The 16,973-nt window shown below is 51.3% G+C and overlaps 1 protein-coding gene across 1 annotated transcript; it reads left to right on the top strand.

Annotated features, from left to right (window-relative positions):
- Positions 1-250: 250 nt before the first annotated feature.
- LOC135406339 (olfactory receptor 14J1-like) lies at positions 251-1,221 on the top strand. Its single transcript, XM_064640748.1, has one exon. The coding sequence runs from the start codon at positions 262-264 to the stop codon at positions 1,219-1,221; it is 960 nt and encodes a 319-aa protein (XP_064496818.1). The 5' UTR covers positions 251-261.
- The last annotated feature ends 15,752 nt before the right edge of the window (positions 1,222-16,973 follow it).

The raw sequence follows: 16,973 nt of genomic DNA, 5'->3' as shown, positions 1-16,973 counted from the left end.
GGTTACATATGACATCCCTTGTGATCATCAGAGCTGTAACAAACCAGCTCCATGTCGCCACTGCAGCAGAGCAAAGCTAAGCCCTTGGCAGCACATGGGCAGAATTCTTGCTGCTCACACCCCTCTGAGCCAGCATAAGGGAAATACAAATGGTTTGGGGGGATTACTATGAAAGATGGAGTATCTTTGCTGAGAGGTGTATCTCCTAATTGTTCCCTGTCTTTTCCTTTTCTGAATAGACCCTGTGCTAAGGAACAGCAAATGTCCAACAGCAGCTCCATGGCCCAGTTCCTCCTGCTGGCATTGGCAGACAGGCGGGAGCTGCAGCTCCTGCACTTCTGGCTCTTCCTGGCCATCTCCCTGGCTGCCCTCCTGGCCAACGGCCTCATCCTCAGCGCCGTAGCCTGCGACCACCACCTGCACACCCCCATGGGCTTCTTCCTGCTCAACCTCTCCCTCACAGACCTGGGCTGCATCTGCACCACTGTCCCCAAAGCCATGCACAATTCCCTCTGGGACACCACAACCATCTCCTACATGGGATGTGCTGCACAGCTCTTTTTCTTTTACTTCTTCATCTCAGCAGAGTTTTATCTCCTCACCATCATGTGCTACGACCGCTACGTTGCCATCTGCAAACCCCTGCACTACGGGACCCTCCTGGGCAGCAGAGCTTGTGCCCACATGGCAGCAGCTGCCTGGGCCACTGGTTTTATCAATTCTCTGCTGCACACAGCCAATACATTTTCCCTGCCCCTGTGCCAGGGCAATGCCCTGGGCCAGTTCTTCTGTGAAATCCCACACATCCTCAAGCTCTCCTGCTCACACTCAGGATACATCAGGGAAATTGGGCTCATTCTGGTTAGTGGCTGTTTAGTGTTCGGTTGTTTCATTTTCATTGTTTTCTCCTATGTGCAGATCTTCAGGGCTGTGCTGAGGATCCCCTCTGAGCAGGGACGGCACAAAGCCTTTTCCACGTGCCTCCCTCACCTGGCCGTGCTCTCCCTGTTTCTCAGCACTGGCACATTTGCCTACTTGAAACCTCCCTTCTTCTCCTCCCCATCCCTGGATCTGGCCCTGTCAGTTCTGTACTCAGTGGTGCCTCCAGCACTGAACCCCCTCATCTACAGCCTCAGGAACCAGGAGCTCAAGGATGCCCTGAGGAAAATGATGACTGGATGCTTTTCAGTAGCAATAGAGTTCCTGTTTTCTGGTGTGTAGCATTCAGAAGGGGACTCCTTAATGGCCCAACCTTCCTGCTCAGGTTTTTCGTGGAGGTCATTGGGTTCTTCTTGCAATAATTTTCTTTATAATGGAATATTATTATGCATCTGCCTTCTAGTTTAGTGTCTACCCATTGAATTCAACCCAGGGATGTATAAATGATGAATTGTGCTCTCTGAGTATTTAAATAAAATTAAGGACCCTGCAGTGTCTTCTTTGTCCAAGACCCTTCTTCTCAGATGTTCCTAAAGGACAGCACACTGCAGGACAGGGTGTCTTTGCAAACGGGAAGGGGACAATAATCCCAGCCCAGCAGCACTGCCAGGGAGCAGCAGTACTTGGTCTTTGCAGAGCTGCTCTCTTGCCACTTCCACACTGTCCTCCTGAGCCCCTTTCTCGGGGTAAGGCCTGAGTGCTCTCTGAGCACAGTCCTGGGGGGTGGAAGACTTTGGAGCACAGGCAGGGACAGGTCCTGGAAACTTGTGAAGCAGAGCTGGGCTCCCTTCCAGCATCTCCAGGATGCTCTGGGATCTTCTGAGGTCACTGTATGGACTGGGTCACTTCTTCTGTCACCTTGCTCCTGGGCTGGGACTCTCCTGCAGTGTCACCATGACACTCCTGCTCTCTGCTTTCCAGGTTCCATTTTCAGATCCAGTCTTCCCCTCCTGTTCCCAGGGACATCCTGGGAGTGCTTCAGAGCTGCCATCCTGGGGCAGCTCCTGCCCAGCATGGGCAGGCACAAGGTCTCTCCACCTGCTCCTCTCCCCTCCCCAGTGCCACTGTTTTCTGCAGCCTCCTCATCCTTGCCCAGCACAGCCCTCCTGGCACAGTTGGACACAGCCCTTGTTCTACCCCCTCCTCAGGCACCTGCCCAACCCCCTCAGCTCCAGCCTGATGGCCACAAACCTTCAGGGCAGGGAGGCACTGGGCAAAATGCTGAGGAAACCTTTCAGCTGCACTCCAATCCAATTGGAGGGGTTGGCCTCGAGGAAGAAATCCCTTCTCATTCTCCAGAACCACCAGGACAACCTGTGTTGTGTCCTGGGCACTCCTCTGGCAGTGTGGGCTATGGAAAAGGTTTTGGTGTCAGGGATATTGGGAAGGCTGGGCAGTGTCACTGGGAGACCTCTCCCAAACCCTTGGAAAGGCCAGAGCCAGCCCAGAGCTTCCTGGGGCCTTGGCAAAGGCAGACATGGAAGCAGTCTGCAAACAGGGCAGCAAGGAGGGTTGGCAGAGTTCCAGACTGCTCAGGCTCAGCAGGGAAGGGGATAGGGCAAGTCCTCCTGCAGCCATTGCCAGGCATGGGAAGGACAAGGCAGGGATTGCAGAACCCCTGTGGGAGGGAATAGAAGGGGATGTTGTGTTCCCAGACTTCAGCAAGTCCCTTGACATGGTCTCCTGTGGTCTCTTAGAGCCAGACTGATGAGAGCTGGACTGAAGAAGTAGAAGATGTGGTGGGTGAGAAGTTGGCTGAATGAAGAGTGTCCAATAAAATCCATGGCACAAAGTCCTCTTGGCAGCAAATCTGTGAAATCCCTCAGTGATCAGCCCTTGAACACCACTATAGAACATCTTTATTATCTCTCTGTACAATGGGACAAAATGCATTTTCAAGTCCTTTGTGGATGATGCCAAATTTCAGGGAGCCTTTTGAGCAACTTGTCCAGGTTTAAAGACACATATTGGGGTGGGAACTCCAATAAAATGAACTCACTCCCCTTTTATTCCCCACCAGTACAATCAGACATAATACAAGGAGGTATAAGTGAAAAAATAGCAGTTTACTGACAAGAAATATAGCAGCAAAAACAGCAATACCAAGAGAACAGTTCAAAGCAACAGCAGAGAGAGAAATTGCCTCCTCTCTCCCCCCCCATCCCAACTCCCTTTTGTAAACAGATAAAAACAGGGATCAACACGTGCCTCCCTTCCCCCTTTTCCCCCTGAATGAACAAAGAACAAAGAAAATAAAAAAGGGAAAGAGGTGGTAAAGCAAAATCTGTGAAACTCTCTGGTCTGAGATCAGTTGTGCTGCCCAAGAACACGCTGACTCCAGAGGTGTCCAAGCGGGGCAGAGCCGGCGACTCCGGTCCGTGTGGCGGCGGGGGGGAGGCAGCGGCTCTGCTTGATCCCATGGAGTTCTGGGGAGGCACAGTGGTCCCTTGGTTCCATGAGGTTCTGAGATATCTCAGGGTTCGTTTTGTTCCAAAGAGACCCTGCATGTCACAATGGTCCCTTGGTTCCATGAGATTCCACAGTGTCCCTGCATTCCTTTGGTTCCAGGAGGCCCTGCAGTGTCACAGGGCCACTTGATTCCGTGACGTTTCAAAGAATCAGAATGGTCCCTTCATTTAAGGCCAACTGCACGTGGGGCTGCCTTAGGGGGAGTGTGGGCACCCAGATAAGGGAGTTGTCACCCCCCTGGACTCAGCTCTGGGGTCACCACATCTGGACTGGTCTGTCTGTCTGTGAGGTTCCCCATTGTGGAGGAAGGAGGAAGAACTGGAGAGGGTCTAGAGGAGATCTGACAGGATGGAGCTTTTCTTGGTGCTGGAAAGAAAAAGAAACCCCTAAAGTGCAACTTGGAAGGTTCAGACTGAAGGTGGGGAAAAAGGAATGTTACTCAAATAGGAACCTTATGGTGCCAGAGGTCACTAAGACGGTGATGGCCTGGCTTTGTGTTCCAGGGAACAGCCAGAGCTGGTGCAGAGCCATCAGGGAGGGTCTAGAAATGCTGCTGGGAGGGGGTGGGAAAGCAGGAGGGGTGTGTGCAGCCTGCAAGGCCAGAGCAGCAGCAGGGCCAGGGCAGGACAGCCTGCAGGAGAGATGGCCAAGGGCTCTGGCAGGGCTGCAAGGCCCAAAGGCACCCAGGCCTTTGTCCCCTTGCCTCTGGCAGCTGCCTCTGCCACTCAGGCCACCACAAGCCACTTTCCTGGCAGGTTCTGCACTTGGGTTCTGCCTCGCCCCTCCCTCAGCAGCCTGGCAGGGGTTGCCCAGTTTTGGGCCTTTGTTGTTCCTCCCCCTCCCATCCCAGTGCCCCCCAAACAGCCCTGAGCCAGCCGGGAGGGACAGGATCTGCTGGGCCAGGGCCTGGGGCTCAGGCCTTGGCCTTTGTGCTCCACAAAACCAAGGCAGGCTTTGCTCAGCATTGCAGGGGCCTGCCCAGAGCCTTTGTCTGCCTGCACTCCTGGCCTCCAAGGAGCTGCTCCAAGGAGTCCCTGGGGAGGCTTTGGCAGTGCCTGCCCTCAGTGGGGCCCAGCAATGCTTCAAGGGACTTGAAGTTTGGCTTCTGACTTCTTGAGCAGCTTCTTCAATCTTCTCTCAGTATGTGAGGATGATGGACTCATCTTGAAACACACCGTGGGGCTCATTAAAAAACGGAAAAACAATTTCTTTCTCTTCCATTAATTGTCTTCACGTCTTCAAGACATCAACAACTAATTAGAGTTGTTTTTAGTTTAGCTAAGGAGGAAGATTTTAAAGTGGAAGTCATGAAAATATATATTTTTTGACGAAAAGGAATGATTTACACAGAGCCTTTAGATGCAAGAGGGTCAGAATGCAAAGAATTTGAACCCAAAGATAAGGGGGCAAAAGTAATTAGTAGCATTTAATTATTGACTTGTTAAACTGTTATCAAGTGATTCAACAGCATTTGCCACAATTTTAACAGTGACTGAATTAGAGCTTCACAACAACATTCACCCCACAGTCAATTCACACCCACACCACAGGCAGAGATGTGTGCACACATCAAGAGCTGGCTGTGGAAAGGTCCCTCTCCCAAATTCTCCTGTTGTCAGGGAAACACTCCCACAAATCCCTCTGTGTTTCCCACCAGACAAGGGTCCCAGCTGGAGGAGTGTTTGTGGAGGGGGATCAGAATTGTCCTGGGCATCAGCGCCGCTCTTTGGAGTGTTGCAAACTGGAGGGTTCCCGAGCTGGGAGAGGCTGCCAGAGGTGTCCCACTGAGAGGGAGGTGCTGGGGAGCTGCCAGGGCCTCCCTCAGCCCTGCTGGGTGTGGGCTCACAAGGGGACTGGCTTTAGTTATCTGCTGAATTTCCATCCTGGGGTCAGGAATGACTGGAGTTTCCAAACTATTTAGGAATTGTATCCAAACTGCTCCGTTCGGGTCACAATTAAGGCAGGGAATGTTCCAAGGCTTTCATGGGATGACTGATTATCTTGTGTTCCCAAACTGTTCCAGTCCGGATTGTTCCCACCTTTATCATCCAGGAGCACCTGGTCCAGTCCAGGGACACTTCCTCACACCCCTGGTCCAGTCCAGGGGCTCTTCATTGCTCAGCTGGTTTGGTCAAGGCTTGTCAGGAGCTCCTGAGATCATTGACCAGGCCTGAGGAGAATGGGGTGGATGCACCAAAACAGATGCTCCTAAGAAAAACATTTTGTAGGGATTTCTCTGAGCACTCTCCAAGGTGTTTGCAGATGAAAACGTTGTCCTCATAGTCTAAGGGATACATTTTGCCAAGGCCTGTAGTGGAGGAATATGGGGCAATGGCTTTGAACTGAAATAGGGGAGATTTGTATTGGATAAAATGAAGAAATACTTACCAGTGGGGCTGGCAAAAACTGCATCAGGTTCCCAGAGAAGAGGAAGTCCCCTTCCTGGATTTGTTCAAGGTTAGAAACTTTGAGCAGCCTCAATTAGTGAAGATGTCACTGTCCACATCCAGGAGTTTGGACCAGAGGAGCTTTATATCCCTTCCAAGCCAAAGCATTCTGTCATTCTTTGAGTCTAAAGTCTCAAGCTCCTTTTTAGAAGAATTTCCATTGCTGGGACATGAATTACCATGTTTTTGAAGAAGCCATTCTAAGCCCAAAAGGTAACAAATTAATTCCAAGGAAGTTCCAAGGTATCTGTATGAAACTTTAAGCAAGTGGGTCAATGGCAGAACCTCTCAGGGTGACCTTGCAGCTGAGGATGGGGGATTTGGCCTCGGGCTCTGAGACTCATGATGGGCAACCAGAAAGGGGATTTGGGGACTGGACAAGACTTGTCATGGGATGTCTAGGAAAGAACCAAAGGAAGGGTAGGATCCCAGTGGGCACTGGAGGACCAAGCATGAGAAAACAGAGAGAAAAAGGAATGAAAAAGCTGGTCATGGTAAACAGGAAGATGTTCAAGACATGTCCTTGGCTGTGCCCTGCAAGTGATCCCCACAGCCTGTCCTGTTTTCCTAAGAACTCCACTGCCAAGAAGTTTCTGTGGGGAGGGACCTCTCTGCTCCTGGCACAGATTGTGACCCAAGTTCCAGCCCCTGCAGCAGGAGCCACAACTAGTCATGTCTTGTGTTCTTTGGGGGGCCAGACTCTGCCCAGACTGGGGGGTGTGTGTGTTGGAAGCAAAAAGAGTGAAGCAAATGCAAAGCTAAACACCCAATGGAGCCTGACTTTGTCCCTAAGTGGGGGATGAGAATTGGACACAACATGTGCAGGGACAGATGGAGGGGTTTGTCCCCCTGGCCCTGCCCAGAAGGGACACCTTTCAGGAAGGGTTGTGGCCTTGGCTGTGCTGAGGGTTGCCCCGGGCAATGCAGCTTGGGATTGCAGTGGCACTGTCAGGGCTCTGCAGAGCTCCTGGCAGTTCCTGCCTTTGTCCCCAGCAATGCCAGAGAACTGCAGGGGTTGCAGTCAATCCCTTGTGCTCTTTGGGCCCCCGACTGGCTCTGCTGAATGTCAGCAGGCCTGGAGTTCCCAGACTGTTCCTGCATCCAGGGTCGGGCCTGCAGTGACGTTTGTGCAGCATTCAATTGGGGCAGTGGCAGGATGGCCATGGATCCATTCCTGCACAAACACAATGGGGCTCCACCCCAGGCAGGGAGAGAATGGGCCCACAAATGTTGGAAGGATAAGAACCAGGGAGTTTTGGCACTGTGGAACCCCATGGAACCAAAGGAACCCTGGGACATGGTGGAACCTCATGGAATCAAGGGGACATTGTGACCCTGCAGCACCTCATGGAACCAAAGGGAGTCTGGGACGTGGCAGGGCCTGATGGAAACAAAGGAACCTCCTGGGAACAAAGGGACCCCAGGACACTGCAAAAGTCAGGGAGACAAGGGAATCCCAGGACACTGTGGAATCTCCTGGAATCCAGGGGCCATTGGAATACACTGGGGCCTCCTGGAACCAAAGGGAACATGGGACACTGTGGAACCTCATGGAATCAGAAGGACTCCGGCACTCTGTGGAAGGTCAGGGAATCAAGGGGCCAGTGTGACATCCCAGAACCTTTTGGAACAAAATGGAACCAACGGGACATTGTAGAATCTCACGGAATCAAGGGTCCATTGTGACACTGGGAAAAATGATGGAATCAGTGGGCCATTGTCACACTGCAAGGCCTGATAGAGCCAAAGAACATTGGGAAACAGTGCAATCTTATGGAATCAAGGAGCCATTGTCCCACTGCGGAGCCTCAAGAAAAAAGGGATCCAATCTTTGCCTCAGAGTTTGTCAACAAATTAAATTTAAGGAATTGCAGAAGTGGGATTGAACCACTTTTGTCCCACAGGTTTTAATGATTGGCAAAATGAAAATATTTATATAAAATAATCCTTTATTCTTGCAAATGATCAGACAAAAGATCTTAATCAGAATTATTTACTACACAATAAAAAGGCTAAAACTACAAGTAGTACAGTATGAGATAGGATAGTGCACTATATTGAAGCAATTATTGAAACAATTATATTAAAGCTAGCCAAAAGAAATAATTATCACATAGAGATCTGATGTAACTCACCCAGACCAATGGTCGTGGGGAGATTTCTTTTGCTCAACCTTGAGGAGTGTCCTTGGAGGGCGTCCCCACCCAAGGCAGGAATCTCCACACATCTACCCCAAGAAGAGCTGTGTTAGAAGAACCTGCCTGGATGAAAGGGGACTGGACTTCTCTAGTAGGAAGGGATTGACTGCTCCTCACAAATGGACAGGCCAGTGAGCAGCTTCTCTGTCCCATCCAACTTCCAAAAGCAGGAGGTGTGTTTGGAGTTGGGTGAACCAGGCTGGTTTGAGCATCATTCAACACCAAAACCATTCCCAGGGTGCCACTGGTAACTGGCAGATCTCACAGACAGCTTGCATGAGAGCTGGCACTGTTGGCATTGTCTGATGGCATTTTAGGCCTTCTCAGGGTAGGCCCTCCTGCCCCCCGGGTCGAGAGGTTGGCTGTGAAAGTCCATCCTGGAGATGCACAGGGAGCCAAGAGTTGGGCTCCTGAGTGACATCCAACAATGGACAGGGGGATGGGACTGACCAGATGAAAGTGTCTCAGGTAGAGCTGGACTGGCAACACAAGGGGGAATTATTCCTGGCTCGCTGGGCCCAGGACACCTCAGGGCCTCAGGGAAGAGGTGCAACATCCAGCTGGGCTTGGGATCCAGGGCTGCATTTAACCCTGGACACCAACTGCCAGGTTCTCCACAACTGGGAAACATGTGCTGCCATCAAAGAGGCCAAGAGGGTAAAGCCCCTGTGGGGTGGGGGATGATGGCTGAGATAGAGATGTGGGCAGGCCTGGCAGATTGATCCCAGCACACTCCCCAAACCCACCAAGGCAAGCTCTATGTGCTGACAGTGGTGGACACAACCCCTGGATGGCAGGAGACACCCCCTGTGCCTCCCACCACTGCCCACAACACCATCCTGGGCCTGGAAAAGCAAGTCCTGTGGAGACACGGCCCTCCAGAAACACTGGAGTTGGACAGCAGGACTCTTTTCAAAAACAACCTTGGGCACACCTGGACCAGAGAGCTCAGCATGGAGTGGATGGATCATATTCCCTGTCCTGCACAAGCCTCTGGGAAAGTTGAAAGGTAGAGTGGACTGTTCCAAACCACCTGGAAAGCAATGGGCACTGGGACCTTCAAACCTTGGGATGTGCATTTAGCAAAAGCCACCCAGTTAGTTAATCCTGTAAGCTCAAGAGAGAAAACTCCAGGCCAGTTCAGTGTCCAAGATCAGCTCAAAAGAGCAGGTCCTTTAATCAGGCCCACAGGCCCAGGGGAACACACACGACGCACCCTCCCAGGCAATGGTTCTACAGTTTTAGAAGATGGTCCATCCAATGCCAGAACTCTCCACCTCCCAGTTCTGCCCAGTTCTGCCCCCGAAACGCCCCTTGGGGAATTGAGTTTGGGGTCTTTGGGACCCCTTCTTCCTCATCTTTCTCTTGTTCACAGCACGTACAGTCCTTGGAGCGCCTCCAGAGTTCTGGGCTTGAAGGTTGCTTTGTCTCTTGTGGGATCTTGTTGTCCAGGCCTAGGGTGTGAAGTTGTTCAGTAGAGGTGTTTCTCTACAATTTGACCTTGAAAAGAAGTCTAAACACGCTAAAGGAATTTAGAAAGTTGGATATAAAATGGGATAATAGGGTTGGGTCTGTGTAAACTGCTATGCTACAGCTACATTAACATCTACAGTTACTACACAACTACTTTTAAATTTAAAAAACAAAAAAAATCCAGAAAGCTTTAAGGCATCACACAAACCTTGTTAATGAACTCTACCAGTTGAACTGGCCCTGCCCAAAAAGAACCTCTCCGTACCACTGAAGGGGATAAAATCCCTGTGGTCCATATGAGGAATATGTTGGGGAGGACAGTTTGGATTAGTCCTGCCTTAAGCGAACGTAAACCCACCCATGGGATTGTTTCTGCTCAAGGACTCGGGTGCACTTGGTGGATGATGCAGAGGGATGGGGAAACACTCTGTGTACCTCAAAGGATTTGATTTTTGGGTCAGAACAGTCCGTGATGTTGAATTGTAGAATATTGTTTGCCCAATGACGCTCCCACTGTGTGCCAGAACTCCCATGAACAATGAGGTCTTTCCTTAGGTACAAATTTTTATTTTCTGTGCTTTTGATGTTTTCTTTAAAAAAAAAAGTCCTGTTTCCATTCCCTCCTCCTTCAGTAGCCCCCATCTTGTGTGTCCCAGAGATTTGGTCTAACTGGGGAGTCTCCTATTGGATTTGAGTGACATATATGAACCTGCAATAACCTTTTGTCCGAGATTCCCTTCCTGATCAGAGCAGGACTGATGAGGAAATGAGAACAGCTTTCTGGCTGCCCCAGCTTAGGGACTGGCCCTGTGCCTGGAGCTGGAAAAGCTGAGACTATCTGCTGTGCAAAGTGGACTTCAGTGGAGGCAATGTGGACTTAATATACATCAGGAGAAGGACTTTTGGTTTTTATTGAGCTGTGCCTTCCTCTGGTTTGGTTTGCTGGCAATAAATGAACATCCCTCTGTGCCTCGGGCAGCTCTTTCTCCAAGCCAAGCAGGTGGGAGTTGGTGCCAAGGAGCTGAAACCTGCAGGTCCAGCCTTGAGTGGAGGAAGCTCAGATTTGCCCAAGGCTGCTTTGAGTGCCAGGGCTTTGATGAAGGAAGGGTGGGGTGGGGATAGGGATAAAGTCTGATGGATTCTCAGACATAAAGGGTCTTGATTTTCTTATCTATTCAGACTGAATTAGGAAGTGCCCGGGATCAATATCGACTGGGAATTGTTGATATCAGTGTAAAAACAGGAAAAAAGGAAACAGGCCACAAAAAAGACATCTTTTCTCATGGTTTTATTAATACAATATATTCACTTGGAATGCACTTCTGAGATCTGACTAATTAACCACAAAAGAATTGAAGACTTAGAAGTCAATTATTCCCAGGGGCTTGTCTCATTAAGATGCCATCTCTGAGGAGAGAGTGTGGAGGAATGAGCAGACAAGGAGACCATCCCTGGGGCTGGGGAAGCAGGAATTCAGAGTCACTGATTCCAGGTGGCAAATGGACTGGGGGATGTTTCTGGGAGAGCCCCTAAAGGGTGTGCTGGTTTCAGGGGGAGTACAGTTAAATTTCTTCCCCGTGGCTGGTGCAGGGCTGTGTTTTGGTTTGTGCTGAACACAGGGTTGATAATCACAGAATGACAGAATATGGTGAGTTGGAAGGTACCCAGAAGCATCATCCAGTCCAATTCCTACCCTGCACAGGACCATCCCCAAGGGTCACACCATGAGCCTGAGAGGATCATCCAAACACTTCTTGAGCTCTGTCAGCCTTGGTGCTGAGCCCACTGCCCTGGGGAGACTGGTCAGTGCCCAACCACCCTCTGGGGGAAGAATGTTTTTCTAAGATCCAACCTAACCCTCCCCTGGCACAACTCCAGGCCATTCCCTCAGTCCTGTCCCTGCTCCCCACAGAGCAGAGCTCAGGGCCTGCCCCTCCCCTGCCCCTCCCCAGGAAGTTGGACCTGCACTGAGGTCTCCCCTCAGTCTCCTCTTCCCCAGCTGAACACACCAAGTGCCCTCAGTGTCCTCACACGCCTTCCCCCCAAGGCCCTTCCCCATCTTCCTTGCCCTCCTTTGGACACTCTCCAATGGCTCAATCTCTCCCTTCCATTGTGTCCCCCCAAACTGCCCCAATGGTGCAGGTGAGGCCGCCCCAGGGCAGAGCAGAGCGGGACAATCCCCTCCCTGGCCCGGCCGGCCATGCTGGGCCTGATGCCCCCAGGACAGGCTTGGCCCTCCTGGCTGCCAGGGCACTGCTGACTCAGGGCCAACTGGCCACCCACCAGCACCCCCAGGGCCCTTTCCCGGCTCTGCTTTCCAGCCTCTCCTTCCCAGTCTGTCCGTCCATGCGGGGTTGCCCCATCCCAGGGCAGAATCCGGCACTTCCCCCTGGTGAAGTTCTCAGGGCTCCTAAAGAGCCGGGAGGTCACGGGATGTCAAAGAGCCCCACGGAGCTATAGGGACCCTTGGGACACTGTGGAACCTCCTGGAATCAAGGGGTCTTTGTGACCTGTGGGGCCTCATGGAATCAGAGGAACCCTGTGGAATATCATGGAATCAAGGGGCACCTGTGACACTGCAGGGTCTCATGCTCCAGAAGGAACCCTGGGACACTGTAGGATCTCATGGAACCAAGGTGCCATTGTGACACAGCATGGCTGCAGGGAATCAGGGCTCCAGAGTAAAAGTCCATGGCCTCATGGAAAAAATGAATTCTGGGACCCTATGGAACCTCATGGAAACAAGGGGCCATTGTGACACTACAGGGCCTCATGGAGCCAAAGGAACCCTGGGACGTTTTGGATCCTTATGGAGTCAAGGGCCAGTTGTGACACTGCAGAGCCTCATGGAACTAAAGGAATTGTGGAGAACATCCCAGTAACGAGGGAACACTGGGACATGCAGCTCCCTGTGGAACCAAAGGAGCTCCAAGGCATTCTGGAATTCATGGAACCAAGGGGTCACTGTGACACTCCAGGGCCTCATGGAAGCAAAGGAAAACTGGGACACTGTGGGTACTCGTGGAACCAAGGTGCCATTTGACATGTGGGCCCTCATGAAAGCACAGGAACATTTTGGAAGCTCAGGGAACCAAGGGGCCATTGTTACACTGTGGAACCTCAGAGAATCAAGGGCCCAGTCTGACAGTGCAGGGCCTCATGGAGCCAAAGGAATCTAGGGACACTGTGGGACCTCATGGAATGAAGGGGCCAGTGTGACACTGCAGAACCTCATGGAACAGTGGGAACAAGGAGACCCTGCAGAACCTTGTGGAAACAAGGGGCCTTTGTGACACTGAGCAACCACATGGAATCAAGTGGCCCTTGGGACACTGCAGGGCCTCGTGGAACAAAAATGCCCTTGGAGACTGTGGAACCTCACGGTGTCAAGGGTCCATTGTGACATGTCAGGGCCACATGGAACTGATGGAAACCTGGAACAGGGCAGAACCTCCTGGAATCAAGGGGCCATTGTGACATGTGGGGCCTCATGGAACAAAAGGAATCCTGGGCAACTACAGAAACACTTGGAAGCAAGTGGCCACTGGGACACGTGGGGCCTCATGGAATCAAGGGGCCATTGTGACACTGCAGGGCCTCATGGAACCAAAGGGGCTTGTGCTGGGCTGTCACAGGCCAGGGCAGGGGCAGCTGGAGAGCCCCTGGCCCAGCCATGAGTCACGGGTTGAGCCATCAGCTCCTGCTGAGAGAAGAGACCTGACAGGCAACATTGGGGCAGTTTGGGGGGACACAATGGAAGGGAGAGATTGAGCCATTAGAGAGTGTCCAAAGGAGGGCAAGGAAGATGGGGAAGGGCCTTGGGGGGAAGGCGTGTGAGGACACTGAGGGCACTTGGTGTGTTCAGCTGGAGGAGACTGAGGGGAGACCTGTGGAGGGGCAGAGGAGGGGCAGGCCCTGAGCTCTGCTCTGGGGGGACCAGGGACTGAACCTCAGGGAATGGCCTGAAGTTGTGTTAGGTTGGATTTTAGACAAAGATTCTTCCCCCAGAGGGTGGTTGGGCACTGACCAGGCTCCCCAGGGCAGTGGGCACAGCACCAAGGCTGACAGAGCTCAAGGAGTGTTTGGATGATCCCCTCAGGCTCATGGTGTGATTCTTGGGGATGGTCCTGTGCAGGGTAGGAATTGGACTGGAGGATCCTTGTGGGTTGTGGTAGTTTGGTCTAGGCCTTTCCAGGTGACCAGTTTGTAACCAAGGAAGTGCCCAGATTTACCCAGTATTCCCTACAATTTTTATGTAAGCCAGGCTATAAGAAGAAAGGAGGAGAGGCCTTTGCTCTCTTTCCTTCCGGCAGCTTTGGAGGTGCAGGTTCCCTGCTGTTGAGACTGTCGTGCTGGGAGTGAGGCCTGGTAAGGCCTTGCTGACCTTGGGAGGTGGAGGTTGCCGGCAGTCGCTCCAGTGTGACTCTCCATTGTCCCAAGGAGAGTAGTAAGGTATTCTTTGCTAATTCTTTTAGTTGCTAGATCTTGGGCTATTGATCAGGATATATATATTTTATTTTGGTTTTGTTCCTTTTTTCCCTACCCCTTCCCTTTCCCTTTTCCTTGTGAAATTTTATATATATATTTCAGTTGTATATAACTGTAACAGTTCATTTGGATACATGTCCGGAATAAAGACGAGGGCCAGAAATATTCAAATACACAAAATATCTTTTATTACGGTGAGAATAATAATAATAATAAACTTAGCAAAGTGAATCAAGAACTAAAAAGGATACAAAATAACCATCTTATTGTGTGGCCTTAAAAACAAATACTACGAACAGCATTAATATTGTATTAACTAGTGAAAAGGAGGGATAGTAAAGGGATACCAAACAAGGGATCTTAACACAATATTATGGATAACTATTAACATGATATTAGTTAGTAAAAAGGGAAATTAAAGGGAAACACTATGACAATATTCAATAATGAAAGGGGAATTAAAGTGACACTAAAGGGATATTAAAAAGTATGATCTCTCAGTTGATTCCTATCAATAACCTGTGCTTACCCACACAGACAGGCCAGGGCTGTCAGGATCTGCAGCAGCTGGTCGGTGCCCGTGCTTAGCGGGCGTCCCCGCGGAGCGACACAGTCTCGGTGGCAGGATGAGGATCGCTCAGCTCAGCAGCTCTGACACCCCATTTTATCAGTTCCACATTACACCACGTAGGGCCAGTACCCAGTATAAGGTGATGCCTGAATGGCAGCCAAACCCCGCCTGATCACCACCTCATGGCAACAGTCTGTGCCTGCCCCACTTGTAGGGCAAGGGGCCAGCGACCCCTGCCCACATCATCTTCCTCCCATCATCATCTTTCTCACCCCTATGGATGACCTCTACCACTGTGTTTCAAGGGTAGATGTATCTATCTTGCAATATGTAGCAAAACCAAGGAAGAACTCAGCTCTGATAATAGGGGATATCAAGCTGACTTGCTAAAAAGCACAATGGACCTTCCAATTCGCTTGTGCCATGAAGTTACATTGTACCATACTCTAGCTGGTTTCACATCCTAATATGATCCCGTTCTCACGTCTCTGTGCTCCATTGATCATCTAATTCAAAAGTACCCCCCTTACAGCAGGGGCTGCAGGAGGGACAGGGGAAGCAGGGCCCATTGCTGCGGCTGGATTTGCTCCCCTGTAGCGAGCATATAAGGCCATCGTTATTTCCTTCCATGCAGCCCAGTTTTTAAATGCCTCCAAAGCCTCCAGAACTCGCTTTTTTGATGAGTCCATTTCCAATTCCTCGCCAAGATCGTATCTGATGGGTTCCGGTTGATGGAAGTGCCGGTTCATTTGTGATGATCCAATTTAAGAGCACCAACAGTTTATTTTCTGCTACGTCTTTGTCCAGCGTTTTTAAGAATTGGTTGACAGCTTCAGCTTCTTCTTTAATTTCTGGGGAACACCTCCCCTCGTGGGTGGGAATACATCCCTCCCATCCTAATAGGTCACCTCTTGTTTGCTGAAGCCGGATTTTTCTTCTTTTCTCCTTTTTCGTCCTCTTTCCCTTTTTGTCCTGTTTCTGCAGAGGTGACTGATGCGCACGATTTGTCAAAGAGCTCTTCCTTTTTCCTTGGAATTCCATCAGGACGGATGCCATGGCAAGATGTCCCAAGGCCTTTGGTCTCTGGTTACCGATGCCTGTTGAATGTCCCGATTGGGGCGGCCATTTAGAGCATTTGTCTTGCACGAACCCAGTCGACACGGGGGTGCAGTAACCCAATTAGCTTTATTAAGATCAACACAAGCTTATACAGACACTTCAAACGGTGACATGGGACCTCCTCAAGCACTCCCATCCGAGCACTTCGCTGCGCACGTGCGACAGAGACAGAAGGACTCTGAGTCCCAGGATGCCCTTCGGCATTCTGCCTGGAATATGAACTGCTACGGGATTGAGCCACTTTGAGGGGACACATTGATCCCGCTCGACTTTTGGGGTGCAGAGCTGGGAGAGACTGGAATGTTAATGGTCCACGGCTCCAACACTCTCCCGTTGCAGAAGCAGTGAGGGCTTTGCTGCCCAGGGGCAAAGGAACCACCCGGGGAAGGGGGGGGAACATCCACCCCTGGAGGGGACAGGCTGGGCTTGGAGCCAGAGAGAGGAAGTGTTATTTTTATGCTTTTAGATCACTATAGACAGGAGCCAAAACTGCCCCAAACCTACTCTACAGGGAAACAAAACTGATCTAAACTGAACCCTACATATAGATAGATAGATAGATAAAGTAACTCTAATCTTCCCCAAGGGATCAGTTAACAAGACCCTGGGTCACCCTCACTGTCAGAGGGGTCGGGACAGGGGCTGGACACAGGGGTCACCAGGTGTGTGCCCAGCATGGATCACCTGGAACAAGGGTCACCAGGTCTGTGCCCAACGTGGATTCCTGTGGATCACCCAACGGGGTCCTTCAATGGTTGATGGAGTTGCAGCAGCAGCAGCAGTCGAAACTCTTCCTGCAGTCGGGGCACTCGAGGCGCTTCTCTTACCGGTGGGTCTGTTGATGTTTGGTCAAGGTACCGCTCTGGGCAAAGCTCTTCCCACACTCCCCACACTTGTAGGGCCGTTCCCCGGTGTGGATGCGCTGATGTTGGATAAGGTGGGAGCTGCAGTTGAAGCTCTTCCCACACTCCCCACAGGTGTAGGGCCGTTCCCTAGTGTGGATGTGTTGGTGGATGAGAAGTTTGGTGCTGGCCTTGAACCTTTTCCCACATTCCAAGCACCTGAAGGGCTTCTCCCTGCTGGGAGGCTGCTCAGGGACCACCAGCTCAGAGCTCCCCCTCAAGCTCCGGCCGCCTTCCCGGCACAGGCTGGCTCTTTCCTCCTCAGAGCACCCTGGGCTGGCTTTGGAGCCCCTCCTGCGGGGGGATCTCCGGCCCTTTTCCTCCCCGCTGCCTTCCTGCGCCGGGGAGCCCTTCAAAACGGCCTCTC

This window comes from Pseudopipra pipra, chromosome W (genome assembly GCF_036250125.1).
Source record: "Pseudopipra pipra isolate bDixPip1 chromosome W, bDixPip1.hap1, whole genome shotgun sequence".
Classification (NCBI taxonomy): domain Eukaryota; kingdom Metazoa; phylum Chordata; class Aves; order Passeriformes; family Pipridae; genus Pseudopipra; species Pseudopipra pipra.
This window is presented reverse-complemented; position numbering and strand designations above follow the sequence as displayed.

Coding starts and splice junctions, on each gene's coding strand:
- LOC135406339 (XM_064640748.1), top strand. CDS start 262: ATGTCCAACAGCAGCTCCATGGCCCAGTTCCTCCTGCTGGCATTGGCA.